Raw genomic sequence first — 27,402 nt, forward strand, 5'->3', positions numbered from 1 at the left:
ATCTGATATGTGCCGGAGTTTGGCATAGAGTCAGTAATGTGAGTAATGGCAATACCTGAGTCTGGTTCAATGAGGGGATGCCAAAGCCACTCTCAGGCCTGCAGCGAGACAGCTGCTGTTTACAAACACATTTAGTCCTTGTAAATAGTTTAGAGATACATAGAAACTCAGACCCAAGCAGTTTGAGAATAGCAACAACACAAATCCTTTTAAAACAGCATCCACATATTGCCATTGCATGGACATGAGGTGTCAGTACCCCAATGCAGTTGTAAATGAACTGGAAAAAAATGGCAGGTCCTATACTTACTCTGTGTCACCGCACATATATAGTTCACTGAGATGTTTGCCAAATAAAGTGTGTTGAAAATATTCAAGTAAGTACCGGGAGATAAAAATGATTTACGTTACTAAGTCCCTTATCATGACACTTTACACATTTCCACCCACTTTGATGTAACCCAATAAAGTCACCCTGACATCTTGAATCACTGCACACATTTATAGCAGCAGACCCCCCCCCCCCCCCCCCTTCCATACCACGGCAGTCGGTTTGGTCATCAACTTTCCTGATCCACCTTAACAGCTGTAGTCTGAGGAACACAGGCCCCCCTCAGTCGGCACAGTCAGAGAAGGGAGAGGGCCGTGAAAACTAGGGCACAACAAAACTGACCCCTTTCCCTCAAACCAGAGGCACAGATCCAACAAAGAGAGAGGACATAGTGAGAGGGTGTAGGCCGGGGAAGAGAGAGACATTTGTGGAAGGCTGTGTGGTTGTTAAGGAGCGAAGCCCGCGGAAATCCACCATCGACGTCCCCAGAAGTCCGATGTCCCCAGAAGTTTGATGTCCCTTCAAGTCTGATCCAAGCGAGGACCTCGGTGCTACGCATTTCTTCTTCCTTGTACATCTTCGTGTCAGTGTTTCCACGTACAAAACTGCACCATGCACAAGCGCACGAAGGTGAAGATGACGTTCTTTGTGATCCTGGTGGGTATGGCGTCCATGTTTACGGCGGTGGTGACGGACCATTGGGCCGTGCTGAGCCCGCGGGTGGAGCAGGTGAACGCGACGTGTGAGGCGGCCCACTTTGGCCTCTGGAGGCTGTGTAAGAAGGCCATCTACATCAGTGAGGCGGACTACAATGGAAAGGGTTGTGGCCCCATCAGCTTACCTGGAGGTAAGACAAGATAACACGGAGACGGCTTATAGGTTGGACCTGAAAATCTGCACTGTCTGTGTCTATCCGAACCCTGGACCTCTCTGTCCAATGTCTGAGGCTACCTAATGTAACACCGACCAATGTGGCACTTTAAAACATTGTCTGTGTCTATAACTATTGTTAAATCGGATACACTAACTGCTGATCAAGAAATATGTGCTATCACACAGTATAAAAAACAGTATTTGGATTGTTGTAGAGATTGGGTTTGGTGGAAGGGGGTCAGTGAACTCTTGTCAAGGTCATGGTTCAACACTTAGCGGTTAGCCATGTCACCAAGCACCAGTCATCTTTGCAATGTGACCAGCTAATGTTCCTCTTAACCCACAAGCCTTCCTGGTGTGTAGAACCGCTTGTCAGACAATTATTTAATTGAGATATTGAGGCTTCAGAAGCCGGTAAACAAGAGGTAACTACCCAACAGTGTGAGGATTAGCATATGCTACAATAAATAGCGCAACAATAATATAAACTAAGTCAAGCACTTTCAGACTAATCTTGACCTTTAAAGTCCCAATCCAGCTACATCCCCACAGTAATTAAACGATGAGGTGTGTCTCTCCCCCAAGCTGAGGTGTTTGCCAGCTCCTCAGCAACTAAGAACTCTTGAAGCTGCAGTATCCCCTGAGTCCCAGCTCTAACAAGGCTAGCTCCAAGGCCTTAAAATACACTCTATAATGACTGCAGTTATCATTTACTCCAATCAAAACAGGACCACGGGCAGAATTCAATCTGGACCACGGAAGATCCGTTTTGTAGCACGGTTGACATTTAAAAAGGCCATTTTTTGCAAACATCTGCAGCATTTACTTTGAATGCGATCTCCGTTTCTGGTTAGAGAAGGTTTTAATAGTCACAGCGGGTACGACATCTCCGATACACTTGCTAATAAACTCGCTCACCAAGTCAGCGTATACATCAATGTTGTTGTCTGAGGCTATCCGGAACATATCCCAGTCCACGTGATCGAAGCAATCTTGAAGCGTGGAGTCCGATTGGTCAGACTAGCGTTGTGTTGACCTGCGCACGGGCGTTTCCTCTTTTAGTTTCTGTCTATAGGCTGGGAGCAACAAAATGGATTCATGGTCAGATTTGCCGAAGGCAGGGCTTTGTATTCATCGCGGAAGTTCGAGTAGCAATGATCCAGAGTTCTGCCAGCTCGTGTTGCGCATTCGATATGCTGATATAATTTAGGGAGTATTGATCTTAGGTTAGCTTTGTTAAAATCCCCAGCTACAATAAATGCAGCCTCATGGTTTCCAGTTTACATAGAGTCCAGTGAAGTTCTTTCTGGGCCGACGAGGTATCTGCTTGGGGGGGAATGTACACGGCTGTGACTGTAATCGAAGAGAATTCTCTTGGAAGATAATGCAGTCGGCATTTGATTGTAAGGAATTCTAGGTCAGGTGAACAAAAAAGTAATGCAGTGGATAGGCGCCAAGATTAATATAACCTTTCTAGTAGGTACAATGCCAGACACCAGGGTTTCATTTGGTATCGCTAGCTCTATTTGGGAATGAATAGCAATATTTATTATAGCCTCACATCTAAATGAGAGAAATACCAACCACTAGGACAGTTCATGCCCCTCTGTCATCTCTAGGATGATGGTGCTCTCTAAGTGACCCTCCATGAGTTTTGCCATCTGTTGGAATAAAAAATGTATATATATATATTTTAGCTAGTAGTCTACATAGATCAAGGAGAAATGGAGATCTCTGTATATATGTACATAGAGGTTGCTCACCTTGTTTGCCTTCCTAAATAATCATAAGAGATGGTTAGAAAATAAGAATGACTGTAAAACAGGATATTGACATAATTTATTACATAAGAATACTGTCCAGAACAGCAAACATACAATCTAGGTTAGGGATGTGGCGAGATGTTCAGCCAAAGCCAATATAGCAACTGTTACAGAAACAAAGATATCGGTGGGATTTTCTGTTGTGCGCAGCACTATGCAGCGGGCCAATGGAGGATAAATATAGGCCGTGTAAATACCCAGCTGTCCCGGGGTAAGAGCCGTGAGGGAGTCAAGTGTGTGCCCACCTTCAGAGCCCATCTGAGTGACAAGGCCACCTGCACAAGCCAGGCATAGCCCTTCAACCCCTAACCCCTAACCCCCTCCCTGGCGCTGCCCTGCTACCCACCGTCCAAAATCATTTCCCGTCCCATGGGGGTGGGCTACAAGGGTCCTGGGGTAGGCTAGTCAAAGCCCGGGCATGTAGACAACCGGAACTTCAACCACATACCAGTGCTGGGAGGGGCAACCCGGCTGTGGAAGTGCCAATGATGATTTGTTGCATGTTGGTCTTTCTGGTTTGCTTTTCTGTCTATAACGATCTCAATGGTAGAGTATCTAATGGTTGGTTATATTTCCCTATTTCTATTTTAGACATGAGCTTAAATGTTTGTATTTAACTTGTGTTTCGTATTCATCCTATCTGGCACCATCGGATATAAACTGGAGTCGTTCGGGGGGGGGGGGGGGGGGGGGTTCAGGGTGGGTCATTTTCGGCTACAACACGACACGTTGTAGCTATAGCCTATGCAACAGGCAAAGAGAATGAAAACATGGGGCTGAAAGAAATGCCTAACATAGCCCCTTATGTTGATGAAACGGCAGACAAACTCACTGTGAAGCACCTCATTACGGCACGATAGTGGAGTCTTATTTTGATCTCCTCACCTTTTTAAAGATAGATGAGGTACTGTTTAGTAGTGCGTAGATTTTCTGCATTGAGCAGGTCAGCTAATTGATACGCTATTGACTTGCCAGTTGAGTTCCATCGGGTGCCATTACTTATCGTCTCCTTGAGATGTTGACGTCGGCGAAGTGGCTCCTAGTTAGGGTGCGGTTTGGACTCTATTCGCACTGAAATGTATATACCCTGTTGGTGTGGAGAGGCCTGGGGTGTCACTGGGATGTTACACAGTGGGACCACCCTGGCATTACTAATCCACTCACTGCTAATCCACTCACATAGACAGAGCATTGTCTGGACATGTGCTGAGTCATAAGGTTCCGGGGTAGAATTAATACAACACAAAGAGAGCCACGGCATCTAGTAGTGTGGGACTATATTCATGGATGTTGTAGTAGGATATCCTTTGGTGGTATCCATACCTAGGTATTACATGCGAGGGTTAGGTTAGTAAACATGCTGGAGCTAGAACCTCGTTGTCATGTGTCCTTATTTTAGATCATACTACATGGTGTCAGAAGTGGTTTTAATAATCACATAAACGTGAAGGACGTACCAAGTAAATCGTACATTCCGGCTGTTTCAAAGCAGGGGGGCACAGTGTTGGAGATAAAATAGCGCATATCATTATTGTGCTAGCTAACGAGCAAGGACTAAGTTACTGCTAAGCAACATGTTGCAAGAGGAAGTAACTGGCGAGATTTCAGGGTTTGCGACTCCAAGTTCAACGGGCTCTGGCGCAAACACGGACAGGCCAGTGGCTAGTGCTGACGGATTTTGCATTAGTCCCCCGGAGAATTTTGTTTGTATGGACATTCAGGCGCTTTGAAAGGTACAGAGTAGCATCAGGCTTAAACGTGAAAAATGAGGCATTTCAAGTTAATACACTGATCTACTCTATGGGTGATGAAGCCGAGGATATATTAAATGCATCAATGTTGACCGTGGAAGAGAAACTTAACTACAGTGCCGGTAAAGACTGTTTTGAAACGCATTTTGTAGGGAGACACAACATTATATTTGAGAGAGCTCGGTTTAATATGCGCAAACAGGAGCAGGGTGAAACCGCAGACAGTTTTATCACAGCTGTTCACAAACTAGCAGAACATTGTCAGTTTGGGGCGCTCAGGGAAGAGCTGATCCAAGATCGGATTGTAGTGGGAATAAGAAATATCACTTTCTGAAAAGTTAGTTGGATTCCCAGCTTACCTTGTCCAAAGCGGTAAACCAGGTTAGGCAGAGTGAGACAGTAAAAAGACATCAGACGATACTGCGCGACAGCATTGGTATGCATTTTCATACCAAGCTAAAAAAACAGAGAGGAACACAGAACAGAGACAGACGTGGAGAAAACAATCACAGACAGCACCAGTAGCTCAAGTGTTTTGTCGCAAATGTGGGAAATCCCCTTTCCACAGATGGAAAGATTGCCCAGCAAAGGATGCGGAATGCAGGAAATGTCACAGGAGAGGACACTTTTCAGCTGTCTGTCGATTAAAGCAAATGCATGAGGTCTCAGAGGAGGTACAGCAGGACAGCATCTTTCTGGGAGAAGTAAAGGAAAACAATGCTGGCTGGCATTCAGACATTAAACTCAATGGGGAGGTTGTGTCATTTAAACTAGACACTGGGGCAGCAGTGACAGCTATCCCAACTAGGCTGTATAGCTATAGCAGAGATGGCCCTTTGCTCTCTACAAACAAGAAACTGTACAGGCCCAGTAATAAGATTTTACCAGTGGTAGGGCAGTTGGTGATTAAACTGGAGAGTAAAGACAAAAGTGCCATCCAGCCTGTCTTCGTCATTGACTCTCTAGCCAGACCGTTGCTGGGGCTGCCAGCAATTGAAGCATTGCAACTCATTGAGAGAGTGAGCGAACTGGAGGACCCAGGTGAGGTTTTCAAAAATAAATTCCCACAAGTGTTTTCTGGTCTAGGAAGGATAGAAGGTGACTACAAAATCCGCTTGAAAGAGGATGCTGTTCCCTATGCCCTTACCATCCCCCGCCGGGTGCCTTTCCCTTTATTGGCCAGAGTAAAGGAAGAGTTGGGGAGGATGAAAGAAATTGGGGCGTTGTCTAAAATAGAGAGTCCCACTGACTGGTGTGCAGGGATGGTGGTGGTCCCAAAAGCCAATAGGGACATAAGGATCTGTGTGGACATGACTAACTTGAATGAGGCACTCTGCAGAGAGAGACACATCTTACCATCAGTGGAGCAGTCACTGGCTCAGTTGGATGGCTCACAAGTCAGGTTTCTGGTAGACACCGCTGTCATCAGAGAGTAGGGCGCTCACAACGTTTATAACACCGCTTGGCCGTTACTGTTTTGCCATTTGGAATCGCTTCCGGTCCTGAGCATTTCCAAAGACGCATGTCCCAGCTGTTGGAAGGGCTGAGTGGCGTCATAGTCCACGCGGACGATGTGCCCGTGTGCGGAAGGGACAGAGCAGAACATGATGTAAGGCTCACAGCAGTTCTGACCCGACTCCAGGAGACTGGCCTGACACTCAATGAAAAATGCACTTTTCCACAGTCAGAGGTCTTGTTCTTGGGACACAAAATCAGTGCAGCTGGAATAGAGCCGGACCCGGAGAAGATCAGCGCCGTCACAGATATGCCCAGACCCCAGACTGTGGCTGAAGTCAGGACCTTCTTAGGCATGGCCACATATGTGGGTAAGTTCCTCCCACAGTTTTCAGATACAACCAAACCCCTGAGAGACTTACTAGCCAAAGAGAATGACTGGCCATGGGGTCACGTGCAACAGGTGGCGTTTGACAATATCAAAGGAGACCTGGCCTCACAGAGAGTGCTGGCCCAGTACCGTCCCCACGGTAAGACAAAGGTATCAGCAGATGCATCATCCTTTGGGCTAGGGGCGGACCTCGCACAGATGCAGGACAACATGGAGTGGCGTCTAATAGCATACATCTCCCGAAGCTTATCTGACACAGAGCAAAGTTATGCACAAGTGGAGAAGGAGGCGTTGGCTATCACATGGGCATGTGAAAGGCTCAGCCAATACCTTATTGGCCTGCAGTTTACAGCAGCGACTAACCACAAACCACTGTTGGCTCTGTTAGGGACAAAAGCACTGGACGACTTGCCTCCCAGAGTTCTGCGCTTCAGCCTCAGATTACTGAGGTTCACCTACAAGATGGTGTATGTGCCAGGAAAGGCACTCATCACAACAGATGCACTCTCTAGGGCCACAATTAAACGTCCATTATGAGAGGAGGAGGAATGTCTAGAGGGTGAGGTACAGGTGTCCATTAATGCAGTAAGGGACAGCCTACCTGCATCTCAGACCAAACTGCAGTAGATTGCAGAGGAGCAACAACGAGACCCCATCTGCTGACAGATAGTGCAGCAGTGCAAAAAGGGATGGCCCGGGCAGGAGGAACTGCCTCAACTGCTGAAGCCCTATTGGGTGCACCAAAGTGACGTCCACTGTAATGGAGATCTTCTCATGAAAGGACAACGAATAGTTATCCCAGAGACTCTACAACCAGAAATGCTAGACAGAGTGCATGAGGGACACATGGGGATAACCAAATGCAGACTGAGGGCTCAACAGTCGGTGTGGTGGCTTGGTCTGAGTACTCAGATTGCCAAGCTGGTGGCCCATTGTGAGGTCTGTACAAAATGTCAACCTTGTCATCCGGAGCCAATGATGGCAACGGAGCTGCCAAAACGGCCATGGCAAAAGGTAGGGGCAGATATGTTCTATTGGAAAAATGACACATCTGCTAGTGGTAGATTACTACTCAAGATACATTGAAATAGCAAAGACACCCATAACCACATCAGCTGGTTTTATCAATGGATTAAAGTCATTTTTTTCCAGGCAAGGGGTCGCTGAGGTCCTGGTTAAAGATAACGCTCTCCAGTTCTCTGCAAGCTCCTTTTCTGCTTTCGCCGCAGAATATGACTTCACACATGTGACCAGTAGCCCCTACCATGCACAGAGTAGTGGTGAGGCAGAGAGAGCTGTGAAAACAGTCAAGGGACTGCTGAAAAAGAACAAGGATCCATACAGGGCTCTGTTAGCGTACAGAGTTACACCACTGCATCATAGGCCGTCGCCTGCCGAGCTCCTGATGGGCAGCTGCCGGCTCAGCTTAAACCCCGATGGCCTAACAGTAAGGCCTTCGCTGAGAGGGACAAACGGCTGAAACAAACAAACTGGAGACTTTAATCGGAGACACCGTGCTACGGAGAGGTCAGAGCTGGCAGAAGGTCAACGTGTGTGGATTACAAACTCAAAGACACCAGCAATAGTGCTGAGGAAAGCGGATGCCCCACGCTCCTATGTGGTGGACACAGGCTCAGAAGAGGTGCGAAGGAACAAAACACACCTCAGAGCTCTTCCAGATCTACCAGCCACACAGACTGAGGCCACAGAAAATGCACAAAAAGAGGGTGAAGGAGAGAGAACGCTCACAGTGCCACAAGTGCGCCCAAAAAGGGATGTGAAGCGCTGAAAGACTATGTTACGTGAAAAGAAAACATACTGTTGGGGACCATACCCAGCAAAAAGAGACTGTACCTAAGTTAATGTTCATACTGTGTGATTGAATGCTTTCATACTGTTTCAGGGTGTGAAGTAGCATGTTAGAGAATAATACTGGTTTCCAAATTGCATTTCAGTTATGCTTCAGTGGTTATGCATGTTGAGTTCTTGTTCATGGGAGAGGGGAAGATGTAGTAGGATGTCCCTTGGGGGTATCCGTACCTAGGCATGACATGCGAGGGTTAGGTTAGTAAACATGCTGGAGGTAGAACCTCGTTGTCGTGCGTCCTTATTTTAGATCACACTACAGATGTGGATAGACATGGGGAGCCTTACAAGTCCTTATAGAGACCTGGGTTTGAATTCCAAGCACATATACTGTAAGCCAGTTCCTGGAAGGCCCGAGTCTCTTCTACCCATCATTAGAGAGACCTTTTGAGTGTCTTCCAATGCCATTAGAGAGCACAGCGGCACAGACCATGTGTGTGCGAGGGAGCGTGCACGTGTGCTTGCCTACCTGCGTTCAGTGTGTGTGTGTGTGCGTATTTGTGCCAACCTGACTGACTGCCTTTATATTGTGTGTGTGTGTCTCTAAAAGGTGAGGATGGGAGTGTGTAATGAGGACATCAAAAGCTAATGAGGCAAGCGCCGCCGCCGCATAATTGGCATAATCCCTGGATTTAGTGTTTCAATTAACAAACACAGAAGGACAGCGACACAGCCCCAATGCCTGTTCAAGTGTCTCATAATGCAGCGTGGGCTCTCTCTCTCCTGTCAGCGCAATGAAAAGGCACTTGGTCTTCAGCATGATGACAAGAATCACTTCTGGTCCATTACAGTTATTAACACAGGAGTTTGTGGTGCGGAGAGATACTACCGAAGCTAGAGCCGAGGCTTTTGTTAGAGGGGTGAACGACTTAAAATGGCTGGGTCGAGCTGAGGTGACTCAGCAATTGACCTTTCAAGGCCCGAATGTACTCTGACTCTTCAATAAACTAGCTCTCTCTCTCTAAACCAAAACATAGAATTCTGTGGCTAGTCACCACGTTCCCCTGCCCGCCTTACATGATAAAAAGAGCAGACGAGCCAGTTGCTAAGTAACCACCTCTGGGTTTTCCCTTGATGGCCAGTCTCGGTCCTCATTCACAAAAACATCCTCTATTTGTGAGAGTCAAAACATTAAAACATTTAGATCCTTTTTCATGGTCCTTTACCTTACCAAAACCAATCATTGTCAGGTTGTATAATAGTCGTATAAGGATGCTTTGTGAGCATATTTTAAAACCTTTTGTCAATACCTTTTGTCAATAGGGGGGCGCTATTTTCACTCTGTAAAAAATCGTTCCCAAATTAAACTGCCTCGTACTCAATTCTTGCTCGTACAATATGCATATTATTATTACTATTGGATAGAAAACGGAAGGAAGTGAAAAATCTGAAATCGAGGCTCTGTTCCAGGGCCTTCCTATTAATTTGCCTGAAATCTATGGATCTACATGCACTGCATACGCCTTCCACTAGATGTCAATAGGCAGTGAGAGGTGGAATGGGGTGTCTAGCTTGATCTGAGGCCGAACAAGAGCTTTTGGAATGACGTGACCAGAATTTTCATTGTCTTGGAAGGCGCGAGAAGGGACCCCAGATTGCGTTCTGAAAAGCTTTCGGAATAGACGTTAGATATCTCCGGCTCTGATTTTATTTGATATGTGTTAAAAATATCATAAAGTAGTTATTTTAAACCGAGTTATATCAGTTTATTGAAGGTTTATTGCGATTTTCGGCATTTTCTTTTCTTTGCGTTATGTGAAGTTGGGCACGTTTGCGCCACATGGCTAGCTTTGGTTGCTAATTCGACAGGAGAAGTGGACATTCTACAACCAAACAACGATTATTCTGGACAAAGGACAACTTGTACAACATTCTGATGGAAGCTCATCAAAAGTAGGAACCATTTATGATGTTATTTCGTATTTCTGTTGAAAATGTTTAGTCATATTTTCCGCCCTGATTTTGGGCGCTGTCTCGCTATAACGTAAGCTGTATGTCGTACTAAAGTTATTTTAAAAAATCGAACACAGCGGTTGCATTAAGAACTAGTGTATCTTTCATTTGCTGTACAACATGTATTTTTTAGTAAAGTTTATGATGAGTTATTTGATTAGATTAGGTGACTCTCCAAGATTTCTCCGGACAATTTTGTGCATTTTGACTACGTATTCACATTTTAAAACCACGATTTGTACCGCTAAATATGCACATTTTCGAACAAAACATATGTATTGTGTAATATGATGTTATAGGACTGTCATCTGATGAAGTTTGTCAAGGTTAGTGAATAAATGTATATCTTTTGCTGTTTTTTTCGCTATCGCTACCTTTGCGGTGAATGAATGCGGTTGTGTGGTTGGCTATTGTAGTAAGCTAATATAATGCTATATTGTTTTTTTCGCTGTAAAACACTTAAAAAATCTGAAATATTGGCTGGATTCACAAGATGTTTGTCTTTCATTTGCTGTACACCATGTATTTTTCATAAATGTTTTATGATGAGTATTTAGGTATTTCACGTTGCTCTCTGTAGTTATTCTAGCTGCTTTGGTGATATTTGTGATTGTAGCTGCAATGTAAAACTATGATTTATACCTGAAATATGCACATTTTTCGAACAAAACATATGCTATACAATAAATCTGTTATAAGACTGTCATCTGATGAAGTTGTTTCTTGGTTAGTGACTAATTCTATCTTTATTTGGTCGAATTTGTGATAGCTACCTATGCGGTAAAAAAATGGTGAAAATATGCGGTTGAGTCTTTTGCTATCGTGGTTAGCTAATAGAAATACATATTGTGTTTTCGCTGTAAAACATTTTAAAAATCGGAAATGATGGCTGGATTCACAAGATGTGTATCTTTCATTTGGTGTCTTGGACTTGTGATTTCATGATATTTAGATGCTAGTATTTACTTGTGGCGCTATGCTAGGCTATGCTACTCAGCTTTTTTACTGATGAGGGTGCTCCCGGATGGTGACTCGTGAGAATTAAGTAAACAGAACTAGATAACAACACAAAATCTGAAATATTTAACTTTAGGTTTTCATCCTGTACTGAAAAATACATCTTTACCTGGTTGTAACACAGACCAGTTGGTTGTACTCTGATTATATGATGATGTCTTCTCAACTAGAAAACCAGTTTACACAGAGAAAATTAAGTCATTAATCATGTGCCAAATTTGGTCAGCTGGATTCCACTCATTAAAGAGTGCTTTGCTGGCGCCAAATCCAGCTAATTGAACCTGCACATACTTTGTGTATCTTTCTTTATTAGCCTTCTCTCAATAATACATCCAAACTGGCAACCCCACCCACCAGTAACTCTATCTTCCTAGTTGTCCTGGGAGAAGGGGAATTATCTCTAGCCCATGTGTATGTGTGGATTTGAGGAACGCTGGAGCCGATGTGATAATATGCTTAGCTCACATAATTCTACATGACAGCCTGTCACTTACTCCTGCGTGGTCCCTGCAGTTGGCCCACAACATTAGATGCCAAGTATCTGATGCAGAGCAGGCCTCTCCGGTGACAGAACAGAGTTGAGCGACTGAAGTTCCCCTTAACGTCTGAGTGACAGAGCCGTCTGCCGCCGCTGTTTACAAATATAGTTTCCCCGGCGAATGGATGTTTTGAAGTTCTGGTTTAGCATCAAAGCGTACGGCGATACTCCTAGCCCTCTGCAATCGCTGTGATCGTATTCTGTGGGTCAGCTTTTACTCGTGCTTAGCACGGATCCCCAGGGGTTAACACATTGGGCCTAGCAAAGTGAACGGGATGCCCCTATAGGCTGCGCGTGAGTTTCAAGTTAGTGGAGGCTAAAAAATAAAGAATTGCATACATCTATCTATTTGCAGACTAATGTAAGATAGCCTTCTATTCGTAACATGGTGAGTGGATTGAATAGTCATAAACTAGGCTAATAATATAACTAACTCACTGTTCGCAAAAAAATACCGTCCGGCTTTTCTCTTCCTTTATTTGCACACGTCCAGAGCTCGGCACCAGCTAGATGGATTTTAAAAAAAAATGAGGATCCGAAAAAAATTGCCGTTTATAAACATATTTCATGCAATTCTACGACACTTTCGTCTCCATAATTGGAAACGAGCAGAATCTTTAATGCCACAAAAATCGCAGGCTACTCTCTCACCGGGGATATGACCGATGGTCTCCGCCATAGAGTGCCAATAAAATAGGCCACTGTTCGCTCAATAGCCTATTGTGAGTTGAGAATTTTGATAGCCTAACTTCACCGACAGCCGCAAATCAACAATCCGCTCTTTGATATGGTGCGCCGCCTGCCCAAATTGCGCGCTTCCCAACTGTAGGTTATGCCCTGGCATTGTGATTTAAAACAGTCCACAGCTATCTTTTAAAAGAAGCGAATCTTCCTTTGTGGCTAAATCATGCTCTCTGGTGTAGTGCTTTGAATGAATGTATTTATTTTTGTATACACAGGAGTAATTATCATTTTGGCAAGTTGAATTAAATGTACTTCCTATTGGATGCGTCATTTATGGATGCCAAACAACCTATGCTAACACAAAATCAGACACTGTCAATCAACATGGTGAAGATAGATAAGGGTTTTATGTGAACTCAGCGCAAACCATCAGATGAAAGTGGTGCGCCTAAATGTTGATCCGTGTGGATTAACTGTTACATCGCAACTACAGAATGCTTATTCATCGGTACCATATACAAGTAGTTTAAAGGTAGTCCAGGTAAAAAGCATCAACATCCTTTTATCTGTTTTTTATGAAGTTAGCGTCTTTACATTTGTGGAAGACTCGTGAAACAGTTTTTGGTAAACACATTGGTCTATTATGCTACTTTATTTCCGAAGTGTTGTGCATCTATTATGAAATAAATAGAGCTATTTTCACGATTATTTAGTATCTTCTGTGATGTTCAGTGTATTGATGAGAAATTGCACATTGCCTGAAGTGCTACGACCTGAAACTCCAGCTGACTGTGTTTTCATGTCTCCTACAGCGGAGAACTGCACCTACTTCAAACACTTCACTCCAGGGGACGAGTCTGAGATTTTTGAAGTCAAAACCCAGAAAGGTAAGGTTTCTTTTGTGCCTCGTCCATACACACGTTAATAATGGCCTAACAAACACACCATGATTCTGTTTTGTAACTTTCATGTACAAAACATTAGGAACACCTTCCTACTATTGTGTTGCACCCCCTTTCGCCCTCAGAACAGCTTCAATTCGTCGGGGCATGGACTCTACAAGGTATCGAAAGCGTTCCACGGTACTGGCTACTGGCTCATGGTGACTCTAATGCTTACTTACCACAGTTGTGTTAAGTTGGCTGATGTCCTTTGGGTGATGGACCATTCTTGATACACATGGGAAACTGTTGAGTGTGAAAAACCCAGCAGCATTGCAGTCCTTGACACACTCAAATCAGTGTGCCTGGCACCTACTACCATACCCCGTTCAAATGGCACACACACACAATTTATGTCTCTCTTGCCTCATGGCTTAAAAATCCTTCTTTAACCTGTCTCCTCCCCTTCATCTACACTGATTGAAGTGATAAGGGATCATAGCTTTCACCTGGATTACCCTGTTCAGCCTATGTCATGGAAAGAGCAGATGTTCCTAATATTTTGTACACTTGGTTTATACACTATATATACAAAAGTATGTGGACACGCCTTCAAATTAGTGGATTTGACTATTTCAACCACACCCGTTTTAGACAGGTGTATAAAATCAAGCACACAGCCATGCAATCGCCATAGACAAACTTTGGCAGTAGAATGGCCTTCAACGTGGCACCATCATAGGATGCCACCTTTACAACAAGTCAGTTCGTAAAATTTCTGCGCTGCTAGAGCTGCCCCGGTCAACTGTAAGTGCTGTTATTGTTGAAGTGGAAACGTCTAGGAGCAACAATGGCTCAGCCTCAAAGTGGTAGGCCACACAAGCTCACAGAATGGGGCCGCCGAGTGCTGAAGCGAGTAGCGCATAAAAATCATCTCTCCTCGGTTGCAACACTCACTACTGAGTTGCAAACTGCCTCTGGAAGAAACATTAACACAAGAACTGTTCGTCGGGAGCTTCATGAAATGGGTTTCCATGGCCGAGCAGCCACACACAAGCCTAAGATCACCATGCGCAATGCCAAGCGTCGGCTGGAGTGGTGTAAAGCTTGTCGCCATTGGACTCTGAAGCAGTGGAAACCTGTCTCTGGAGTGATGAATCACGCTTCACCATCTGGCAGTCCGATGGACGAATCTGGGTTTGCCAGGAGAACGCTACCTGCCCCAATGCATAGTGGCAACTGTAAAGTTTGGTGGAGGAGGAATAATGGTCTGGGGATGTTTTTCATGGTTCGGCTAGGCCCCTTATTTCCAGTGAAGGGTAATTGTAACGCTACAGCATTCAATGACATTCTAGACAATTCTGTGCTTCCAACTTTGTGGCAACAGTTTAGGAAAGGCCCTTTCCTGTTTCAGCATGACAATGCCCCCTGTGCACAAAGCAAGGGTCCATACAGAACCCCCCATCGAACACCTTTGGGATGAATTGGAACGAGCCAGGCAGTGAGCCAGGCCTAATCGCCCAACATCAATGCCCGACCTCACTAATGCTCTTGTGGCTGAATGGAAGCAACTCCCCACAGCAATGTTCCAACATCTAGTGGAACGTCTTCCCAGAACAGTGGATGTTGTTATAGCAGGAAAGGGGGGACCAACTCCATATTAATGCCCATGATTTTGGAATGAGATGAGCAGGTGTCCACCTACTGTTGGTCATGTAGTGTATCTTCAAGAACAGAAGAAGTGTATTCTTTGATGTCCTTCTGGCAGAATGTTTCATAAGGGAAGATTCAAAGGAAACAGTCATAAAACAAATAGGCAACAATGAAACATGGGTGGTGAATAATACAAGCCAAATTGGATACATCTCAACTCAAACAGTCCATGCTAGGCGCAAGGCAGGGCTGCCCGTTGTCTCCTAAGTTTCATGGACAAATGTTAACAAAAACAAACGTACAAAGAACCAGACAATACTGCTTCATTCTAAGCTTTGCGCACACAACCAATGGTGATTTGGTCATTCTTTGGATTTGTGCATCAGCCTTGAATTAATTTCAACACAAGCAGAAACATTTAAGTATATAGAGTTTTGGTAGGCGCAAGGGTTGCGGCCAAGTCAACTGAGTGGATATAAGCTCCGGCAGGTAGCGTGATGGAACTCCATGTGACAGAGCGAATCCCTGTCACCGCCCATTCCCTTCTCTCCTGGATATTTTCCTTCTCCCATCTCCCCACTAGCCCCCTTGGTGACCCTGCCAGTACTGTGCACATGCTTGGCCCATTAGACACATGTACTCTCACATATGACAGGACTTCCATGTGATGCACGTAAGGGCGCCAAGCACATGCAGGGCCTTGTCAGACCCAATCAGTAGGGTGTAAATCATAATAGATTTACACACACACACAGCTATGTCTTACTATACTTGTGAGGACTTTTTGGGGACCAACAATTGATTCCCATTCAAAATCCTATTTTCCCTAACCCCTAAATTAACCTTAAACCTAACCCTAACCTCAACCCTAATCCCTAAACCTAACCCTATTTCTAACCCTAAAACCTAAGCCTAAAATAGCCTTTTTACAAGTGAGGACCGGCAAAATGTCCTCACTTCTCTGAATTTTAGTTGGTTTACTATTCTTGTGAGGACTTTTGGTACTCAAGTATAGTAAAACATTTATACACACACACACCCTTTAAGCCCACTATGGTCCTTTGAGACCCCTCTTTCAAAGTCACTGAGATCTCTTCATCTAGCCATGGTACCCAAAATAATGGGCAACTGGGCATTTATATACATGACCCCTAAGCATGGTGGGATGTTTTAATTGCTTAATTAACTCAAGAACCACACCTGTGTGGAAGCACCTGCTTTATAGCCTTCATTTACACAAGTGTTTCCTTTATTTTGGCAGTTACCTGTATATTGGTTTATTCTCTTCAAGAACAACATTTGTGTATTCTTTGATGTCCTTTTGACAGAATGTTTCATAAGAGAAGATTCAAAGGGAGAGTCATAAAAACAAATAAGCAACCTGGGATATGAAACATGGGTGGTGAATAGTACAAGCCAAATTGAATACATCTCAACTCTCTCAACTCATCTCAACAACATTGTCTCCTAAGTTTTATGGACAAGCCGATTTATGCAGTCGGAAGATTGCCTTTACTTTCCTAACGCGCAGTAGCGCAGCTCTTCAGCGCTACGGATTGAATGGGGCCCTTGGTCTTTATTAGCATTTGTCCATCAGCCTTGGTTTCAACACAAGCAGAAACATTGAAGTACAGTATATGGACTTTTCCCAGCATACCAAGGGACGCGGCCAAGTTAACTGAATGGATAGCCAGCTAGCACATTTGGTTCCTAGGAAATTGTGGAAACGTACATTTTTGGTTTCCCATTGGTTCTGCGAACGAAGCCATATGTTTCCTGACCGGTAGAACTGAATTTTTTAAAACATTCTGAAAACGAAATGATAATTTAGCCTGTTCTTGGAATGTTCGTTTTTAGGTGGCAGGGAGGTTCTGAGAACGTTTTACTATGGTTCCCTGGAAGTTTTCCTGGGAGGTTTTTATTTTATGTTCTGAGATCAGAAATTATAGGTTATTTGGTGTTTTTTGAATAACTCCCTTAAAACTTTCCCTGAATTTTTCAAGAACATGGAAATCTTGCTTAGGCATTAATCATGCAAATACATTTATTTTTTATTATGGCACGGCGTCAGTGAGATTCAAACCTATGATCTTCTGTTCTCTATCCATGGAATTAGTCCACTGCGTCACCAGGACGGAGCAAGCATGCCATGTTTGTTTATTACTCAGCTGTTTTCAACGCTGTTCATTTTAGTCTATTCAAACAGACCCCATTTCAAAGTAAACAAGTACTCATTAACATCAGGTGTGGCCAATTAGTTGGCACGGACAACACACTTGAACACACTTAGCAAGATAGAGGATAGAGTTTTGTTGACGCTGAGAACAGAATGTATATGTTGAAAAAAAATACATTCTTTGAACTAGTGTTGTCACGATACCAGTATTGTGATTCTACGATACCAGATTTTCCATGGCAAAAAAGAAAGCATGAAGCAGACTCAACTCTATGGTCCTTTAAAACCTACTTTTGTTAAATATGGTGTGCTATAGCTTGGAAAATAAGCAAATGTGACTCTGGGTGACAGCATAAGACTTCTTGTATCCAACATTAGGAATGTTTCCCTCAAGAAATTTAATCCGCTTCATAATTTGTTTCCTTTTCTTCCATACTTCCTCGTATCGCGATACTGGTATTTGAGAACACTACTTTGAACGCTATTAATGTTTTCTTGACTTGCAGAAAACGTTATGCTGAAGTATTGAAATTCCCATCAAAAAACATATGGTTCGGGCCTCCCGGGTGGCGCAGTGGTCTAAGGCACTGCATCGCAGTGCTAGCTGCGCCACCAGAGTCTCTGGGTTCGCGCCCAGGCTCTGTCGCAGCCGGCCGCGACCGGGAGGTCCGTGGGGCGACGCACAATTGGCTTAGCGTCGTCCGGGTTAGGGAGGGTTTGGCCGGTAGGGATATCCTTGTCTCATCGCGCTCCAGCGACTCCTGTGGCGGGCCGGGCGCATTGCGCGCTAACCAAGGGGGCCAGGTGCACGGTGTTTCCTCCGACACATTGGTGCGGCTGGCTTCCGGGTTGGAGGCGCGCTGTGTTAAGAAGCAGTGCGGCTTGGTTGGGTTGTGCTTTGGAGGACGCATGGCTTTCGACCTTCGTCTCTCCCGAGCCCGTACGGGAGTTGTAGCGATGAGACAAGATAGTAATTACTAGCGATTGGGTAACACGAAAATTGGGGAGAAAAGGGGAGAAAATAAAAAAAAACATGGTTCTCAGAATGTTATGTGTTAGCTGAGTATACGATCTGGCAGGTAGCATCAATGGAATTCCATGTGACAGAGCTAATCCCGCTCAACGCCCATTCCCTTCTCACTTGGATATTTTCCTTCCCCCATCTTTCCACTAGCCCCCTCTGTGACCCTGCCAGTACCCTACTGATTACCAGTACCCCAGTACTTGGCCCATTCAACGTATGTACTCTCACATATGACAGGACTGCTAAGCACATGCAGGGCCTTGTCAGACCCAATCAGTAGGGTGTAAATTGGAATATATTTACGCACACACACACACACTTGTTTTTATAGTTGATGATGTCAGTCAGTTTGTTACATGGTTTATGGGGACACACCGTTCCCATGGTCCTATCAATGAATTGAACACATCACATTTTTTAATTTTATATGTAGAAGATACATCTGACTACAGATTTGTACATCGGATCATATTGAAATAATATACCTGTAAATGCACAGGCTTGTAAAGACATATAGTTTATAAGGACATACGTTATAAGGACATTGTGTATATGAGTACATATAAGGAGAGATGTACTGGATATTTTCTCAAATGAGCAATAGGAAGCAGTATTCTGCCTCAGAGTAATTGCCTCTTGTGCCTCTGAACGAGCATTGCTGGTGTAAGACTGGCTACTGCCAATCTGGGATGTAATATTTTCAATATTTTTTGTAAAGAAACGTAAAAACAGTTCGCATAGATCAGGAGACGACCATGTCACTGTTTTGATGTCCAGGTAACCATGACAAAACCTTTTGACGTTCCGAAGACGTCCTAAAGACTCATTTTTGTTTGCAGGGGTCACTGGGGAGGTGATTTCTCACAGTCAAAGTCCTGCAATAAGAGCTATGATGCTAATATTTGTGTAAACTCTTCCGAATTGTAATCTGTGGGTGTCACTGAGTAGGCTGATGCAGCATTTCATGGGTGCACACAGTATAGGTAAAGCTATATGAATGTTCAATACGTACAATAGTCTGAATAGTGAGGTGATTTCACACAGTTAAAGAGCCACTGAACACGCCGATCGGCCCGTTTTTTTCTGTTGCTCATTAGAAAAATTTGATTTCAGTCTTGGTGTTTTGTTTTCTGACCAACTACACGTTTGGTTAATGATGTTTGTCCCCCATGAGACACTGTAGATACGGAAGCCTATTTCACTTCCTCCAAATCCCCAGAAGGAATCTAAGATAACTCAAGAAATCTATCATTAATTTTGACGTTTTTGCCTTGCCAAGGATGTTTTAGTTGTGCAATTTTACATCTGACTAACACGGAACCCAAACCGGCTGCGCGCGCGCCATCATGCATAAATGTATTTTGTCCCCCCACACCAAACGCGATCACGAAAAGCAGGTTAAAATATCAAAACAAACTCTGGACATATTATATTAATTTGGGGACAGGTCGAAAAGCATTAAATATTATGGCAATTTAGCTAGCTAGCTTCCACTTGCTAGCTAATTTGTCCTATTTAGCTAGCTTGCTGTTGCTAGCTAATTTGTCCTGGGATATAAACATTGAGTTGTTATTTTAACTGAAATGCACAAGGTCTTCTACTCCACTAATCCACACATAAAACGGTCAACCAAATCGTTTCTAGTCATCTCTCCTCCTTCCAGGCTTTTTCTTCTCTTGACTTTATATTGCAATTGGCAACTTTCATAAATTACGTGCATTACCGCCACCGACCTATTTCGTCTTTCAGTCACCCACGTGGGTAGAACCAATGAGGAGATGGCACGTGGGTACCAGCTTCTATAAACCAACGAGGAGATGGGAGAGGCAGGACTTGCAGCGCGATCTGCGTTAGAAATGGAACTGACTTCTATTTTAACCCTTGGTAACGCAGACGCTCGTTGGCGCACGCGAGCAATGTGGGTGCAATAATTGAATAATATAGATTTCTAGACGCGAGCGGTGTAGTCAAAAATGCATGACGTGTTGTCTTTTGTAAACAAAGTCAGAGCTGCTGGGCAGGTCTGTCTCACTGTCTATGCTATTGGATAGAGAGCAATCACCGAAGCTGTTAGTGGGCAAATGGACATAGTCAAATCAAAACCCAACTTTCCTTTTTACCTGTTGTGATGCACGGATGTTATAAACGCCGTTTTAGACCAGACTGACTAAATGACAAAAATGATCATATTTACACATTGCAGTACATTTTGACTTTAAAAAAAATGTTTCTGACTCATACCGATACCACATAGGCTGTTTTCAAAGGGATTTGTTGCTTTTTAAACACACACACACATCTGTTTAAAGCAACAAGTAAAGTGTGGCTGCAGCAGGTCGGGAGAGAGGTGCAGCATTTCAGAGGGAGAAGGATTGCAGTGTATTGCGGGATGAGCAGTGGGCTCTCTCTTATTGCAGGACTTTGACTGTGAGAAATCACCTTCCCAGTCAGTCTATTGTGTGTATTGGAAATTCATATTGCAATGTACAGTCTTACCCCATATCATGGGTGCACACTCTATAGGTATCAGCTTGCTCAGTGTCACCCATAGATTACAATTCCATAGAGTTTACACACAATAATAGCTAAGATGATAATATGTGTGTAAACTCTATGGAATTGTAATCTATGGGTGACACTGAGCAAGCTGATACCTATAGAGTGTGCACCCATGATATGGGGTAAGACTGTACATTCCAATATGAATATTTAAAACACACAAAAGGTTGACTGTTGAGGTCATTTGTCAAAGTCCTGCAGTAAAAGCTATGCCACTAATATTTCAAATAAAATACAATTGTATTCGTCACATGCAAATAGTCTGGGTACCCATTTGATTAACTGTTCAGGAGTCTTATGGCTTGGGGGTAGAAGCTGTTAAGAAGCCTTTTGGACCTAGATTTGGCGCTCCGGTACCGCTTGCTGTGCTGTAGCAGAGAGAACAGTCTATGACTAGGGTGGCTGGAGTCAATTTTTAGGGCCTTCCTCTGACACTGTCTGGTATAGAGGTCCTGGATGGCAGGAAGCTTGGCCCCAGTGATGTACTGGGCAATACGCACTACCCTCCGTAGTGCCTTGTGGTCGGAGGCCGAGCAGTTGCCGTATCAGGCAGTGATGCAACCAGTCAGGATGCTCTCGATGGTGCAGCTGTAGAACTTTTTGAGGATCTGAGGACCCATGCCAAATATTTTCAGTCTCTTGAGAAATAAGCCATGCCCTCATCACGACTGTCTTGGTGTGCTTGGACCGTGATATTTTATTGGTGATGTGGACACCAAGGAACTTGAAGCTCTCAACCTGCTCCACTACAGCCCCGTCGATGAGAATGGGGGCGTGCTCGGTCCTCCTTTTCATGTAGTCCACAATCATCTCCTTTGTCTTGATCATGTTGAGGGAGAGGTTGTTGTCCTGGCACCACACGGCCAGGTCTCTGACCTCCTCCCTATAGGCTGTCTCATCGTTGTCGGTGATCAGGCCTACCACTGTTGTGTCATTGGCAAACTTAATGATAGTGTTGGAGTCGTGCCTGGCCATGCAGTCATGAGTGAGCAGGGAGTACAGGAGGGGACTGAGCACGCACCCAAGGGGCAGTGTGGAGTGTAATAGAGATAGCATCATCTGTGGATCTGTTGGGGCGGTATGCAAATTGGAGTAGGTCTAGGGTTTCTGGGATAATGGTGTTGATGTGAGCCATGACCAGCCTTTCAAAGCACTTCATGGCTACAGATGAGAGTGCTACGGGTCAGTAGTCATTTAGGCAGGTTAACTTAGTGTTCTTGGGCACAGGGACTATGGTGGTCTGCTTGAAACATGTTGGTATTACAGTTGACCTGTTTAAAGGTCTTACTCACATCGGCTGCAGAGAGCGTGATCACACAATCGTCCGGAACAGCTGATGCTCTCATGCATGTTTCAGTGTTACTTGCCTCGAAGCGAGCAAAGAAGTAATTTAGCTCGTCTGGTAGGCTTGTGTCACTGGGCAGCTCGCGGCTGTGCTTCTCTTTGTAGTCTGCAATAGTTTACAAGCCCTGCCACATCCGACGAGCGTCAGAGCCAGTGTAGTATGATTCAATCTTAGTCCTGTATTGAAGCTTTGCCTGTTTTATGGTTCGTCGGAGGGCATAGCGGGATTTCTTATAAGCTTCCGTGTTAGAGTCCCGCACCTTTAAAGCGGCTGCTCTACCCTTTACCTCAGTGCGGATGTTGCCTGTAATCCATATCCTCTGGTTGGGGTATGTACATACAGTCACTGTGGGGACAATGTCATCGATGCACTTATTGATTAAGCCAGTGACTGATATGATGTGCTCCTCAATGCCATTGGAAGAATCCCGGAACATATTCCAGTCTGTGCTAGCAAAACAGTCCTGTAGCTTAGCATCTGCTTCATCTGACCACTTTTTTTATTGACCGAGTCACTGGTGCTCCCTGCTTTAGTTTTTGCTTGTAAGCAGGAATCAGGAGGATAGAATTATGGTCAGATTTTCCAAATGGAGGGCGGGGGAGAGCTTTGTACGTGTCTCTGTGTGTGGAGTAAAGGTGGTCTAGAGTTTTGTTCCCTCGTTGCACATTTAACATGCTGGTAGAAATTATGTAAAAACGGATTTAAGTTTCCCTGCATTAAAGTCACCGGCCACTAGGAGCGCCGCCTCTGGATGAGCGTGTTCCTGTTTGCTTATGGCTGTATACAGCTCATTGAGTGCGGTCCTAGTGCCTGCATCGGTTTGTGGTGGTAAATAGACAGCTACGAAGAATATAGGTGAAAACTCTCTTGGTAAATAGTGTGGTCTAAAGCTTATCATGTCATTATGAGTTTGTGTAAACTATATATATATATATATACACACACACACACACACACACACACACACACACACACACACACACACACACACACACACACACACACACACACACACACACACACACATGAAATTGCTAATGGCTAGCCCCAGAAATAGAAATAGCCCTTACTTGAAATGTAGCACTGACCCATTCCAAATGCCCATTGGTATTCTTCACTCCTCAATAAACCAATGGTTACCATTTATACATAGAGCATTGATCCAGCGCTGCCAGTACGACTAGCCACAGGCAGATCCAGCCGAGCAGCGTAAACAGAGCTAAACTGAAAATGCCACTGGGATAATAAATCACTAAAGCACCAACAGAGCGCAAACGAGATCTTTCAGCCCATACCTGAGACATTAAACCACTGATCCAGCCTACACTGAAACCACTCACCCCTCTGTTTGGGGTTGCAAGGGGAAGAGAGCTAGCACTCCATGCAGGACATAGCATGATTCCAGAACTACTCAAGGGGTGAGAGCCAGCATTGGCCCATCCTCCCCCAGAATGAGATGAAGGGGAGCCCCCGAGGAGAGGCTCTCCCCTGGGCACCGATTCTAGGAGCGCAGGCGGAAGATCAAAGCCTAGCTCCTCCATCCACATTACAACACCAACATAACTGGAATGGCTGGTTAAGCAGCTTTGAACAACGTACAGTAATGCCAAGCTTTAGTTTTTTTCCTTTGGTTGAATAAAGATGGCTGCCTTACTGCAAGAGGAACTTTTTCACTGGGTAACATGTCTCTCATTTCACACAACAATTTTTACTTCAAGCGCAATGTCAATTCAAATGTAACCTAGTTATTTCATTCCGTTAGTTAGTTAGATTGATTTAGCTAGCTTGTTAGTTTGACTGATGGCAGATTCCACCAACCAAATGAAATTCCATCTTCCTTATCATGCTTCACACTCCTGTTCATTTAAAAAAAAAAAAATTAATTGTCCATTCTGTGACTGTACACAACCTCATGTACTGTAAAATGAGGTGACAAACTAAATTGGTCTGCACACGTAACAATTCAGTTAGGTCCCTTCAACTATTTTCTCAGGCAGAAATGAAAGACGAATTAAAAAAAACACATAAGTGTTTGCACATCCAGTTACGCCCAGCGCTGCAATGTAATGAAATATAATTTATATAACTCAGCTGGAGACATAAGGACTCACGCTGCTCTGGAATAAAACAATCTTTCTTGGAAAGCCTCCTATCGGCTTATGGCTGATTTATATAGACAAGAAATTAACCCCCACAACCCACCATAATGACTCTTGCTTACCTTTTCACCTTTTCGTGTGCTGTAACGTTAAAAAAAACGATTTGAGTATTGAAAAGCTAAAGTTAATTTGTTAATTAGCTAAAGTTAATATATGTTAATTTATGCAGATCCAGTTTCGAGAGGTATTTTAGTGTTTATAGGAGGAAAGTAGCACTCTACAAGTTTACAGTATGTACAATTGCTTAAGATAGAAGTTGCACTTAACCACAGATCTAGGATCAGATTACCTTTCCCTCAATCCTAGTTGGATGGAAAAATGTCTGACCCTGTATCAGTGGTAAGGGGCAACTTTAACCTCCTCCTGTGTTGTGTATTTACATACTTTCTATCTCGGTTGGTAGAGCACGGCACATGTAATGCCGAGGTAGTGGGCTTTATTCCCAGGACCACCCATATGCATGCATGACCAAGTCGCTTATGGATAAAAGCGTCTGCTAAATGGCATACTATATTTCCATAGGTCAGGGGTCATCTTGAAGTGACCTCTATTTGCTCTCTTTTCAGAGTACAATATCTCGGCAGCGGCCATCGCCATCTTCAGCCTGGCCTTTATGATCCTGGGCACCTTGTGTCTCCTGTGCTCCTTCAAGAAGGGAAATGACTACGTCCTCAAACCTGCAGGAATGTTCTTCGCTTTCGCAGGTAAGACCAGACAAGCAGATAACACATTACCTCTGTAATCTTTTGGTTGTACTGTTATCAATGGGTTAAGGGAACAGATACAGTACTAAAATCATAATGTAGTATAGCAAATTAAAAACAAATATCTGATTCAACTGCTTACCTGTGATTGGAGGTTATGCCCGTTAACCCATCCTCCTCTCTCCCTCTATGCCCAATCGCAGGCCTGTGCGCCATCATCTCAGTGGAGGTGATGCGTCAGTCGGTAAAGCGGATGATCGAGAGCGAGGACACCATCTGGATAGACTACTCCTACGCCTGGTCCTTCGCCTGTGCCTGCGCTGGCTTCTGCCTCCTTTTCCTCAGTGGCCTCGGCCTCCTCCTGCTCTCCATGCCCCGCATGCCCCAAAACCCCTGGGAGTCCTGCATGGACGCTGAACACGAAGTGGAGTAATAGACAGAGGGATGAGACGAGGAAGAGAGTGACACTTTGTTTTAAAAGCAATAAGATCACGATCAAGATAAACTTTGTGTTGTTATATAGTGGAACCAGAAGGTTATTTCACACAGTGCTTGGGAGCAGTCGAGTCCTGCATGCTTTCCCGAGTCATAGTGGGAGGACCACACAACATAGTGTCATCGTGTGACTCCAAGTTTTCGCCGATATGATGGTTATTATATCAATATTTGCTGATAAAAGGCCTTTCCACTGCAATTTCTCGCATAATTAATTTTACAGACACATAAATGTCAACAGACACACAAATGTCAATGATTCAAGTCTATTGGCCTTTGAGTGCAAACTGTTGGGGTACTGTACACCACTAGCAGCAGTTATGGGTAGGGGGGCTATGCACCTGTGGAGGCAACGGTTGAGACTTTCCACTGCAATTTCTCGCATAATTAATTTTACAGACACATAAAACATCCCACCATATCGAATGAGCAAATTGTCTGTTTTATAAAATTGCACCGGCATTTCCTGTTTCCATCAGCCCAGTCGTTACTTTTTAAGTGTTTTTTCAAATTAATCAGCATGAAATGGTTGGATGGAAACCTGGTTAATTATACCTTTTGACATGTTATTTAATGGTATAAATAGTAATTGATTGACATTTGACCTATGAATCCACCTTTTCCCCAATGTGTGTTTTTTATGATAATTCTGTACATAAGTCAATCAATTTATAACTGGGACGGTTCTGTTATTTTCAGTGCATCAAGCAACTTGCAATGAATTTATGTCAAATGTATTCAGGCAGATTTCAAGATAAACCAGAAAATTGTTAGAATCAGATGCCAAATGATTACTTCATAATTATTTAATATTACAACTCCTTTAAAAAAAAATATTCACAGCATACATAACACTAATTGTGATGTAAAGGAGTGATATTAAAATGATCCGTTTTAATTCTATAATTTAGGTCATGTTAGATTTATAGTGAAAAAAATATATTTTCAGTATTCAAAAGGACTTACTTTTAGAAGAATAATACATGGCTGTCACAGCAAATTGGAGAAGCAAATAATGCTGTCTGGTGGGTTTAGTGTGCATACCAGGCAGAATGCTAAACACCAACAGTCCACTGAATGCTTGGGTTGTAAAGTATTCAGTTCTAGCAGGTGCACACCAAACACTAAAAAACCCTGCTTTTTAGAGCTGAACACATTGCAGCCCAATTTCTTTGACTATTTGATCCCATTCAATTTAGGTGAACCAAGTACTCTATTTTTTTTGTATGAAGGTATCAATTTCTTCTAGTTTGGATTTTAGTTAGCATCTGATGCATTTAACTTAAAACTTGGAAGGTACTAAGTAGCCAACACTTTCAGGGGCATTCAGTTCAAATGGTCAGGGAAAAACTCAGAGCCTTAATATGTACCATCTAGATCCAGTATATGGCTTTAATATACACTGCTCAAAAAAATAAAGGGAACACTTAAACAACACAATGTAACTCCAAGTCAATCACACTTCTGTGAAATCAAACTGTCCACTTAGGAAGCAACACTGATTGACAATAAATTTCACATGCTGTTGTGCAAATGGAATAGACAAAAGGTGGAAATTATAGGCAATTAGCAAGACACCCCCAATAAAGGAGTGGTTCTGCTGGTGGTGACCACAGACCACTTCTCAGTTCCTATGCTTCCTGGCTGATGTTTTGGTCACTTTTGAATGCTGGCGGTGCTTTCACTCTAGTGGTAGCATGAGACGGAGTCTACAACCCACACAA

The 27,402-nt window shown here is 43.8% G+C and overlaps 1 protein-coding gene across 1 annotated transcript; it reads left to right on the forward strand.

Moving 5' to 3' along the window:
- The first annotated feature begins 943 nt into the window (after window positions 1-943).
- Window positions 944-25,794, forward strand: LOC120032395 (voltage-dependent calcium channel gamma-1 subunit-like). Its single transcript, XM_038978471.1, has 4 exons — window positions 944-1,178; window positions 13,495-13,569; window positions 25,046-25,183; window positions 25,387-25,794. Exons 1-4 carry the CDS (start codon window positions 944-946, stop codon window positions 25,614-25,616), a joined length of 678 nt encoding a protein of 225 aa, XP_038834399.1. The 3' UTR covers window positions 25,617-25,794.
- Window positions 25,795-27,402: the final 1,608 nt, after the last annotated feature.

Source organism: Salvelinus namaycush, chromosome 39 (genome assembly GCF_016432855.1).
Source record: "Salvelinus namaycush isolate Seneca chromosome 39, SaNama_1.0, whole genome shotgun sequence".
Taxonomy (NCBI): Eukaryota; Metazoa; Chordata; class Actinopteri; order Salmoniformes; family Salmonidae; genus Salvelinus; species Salvelinus namaycush.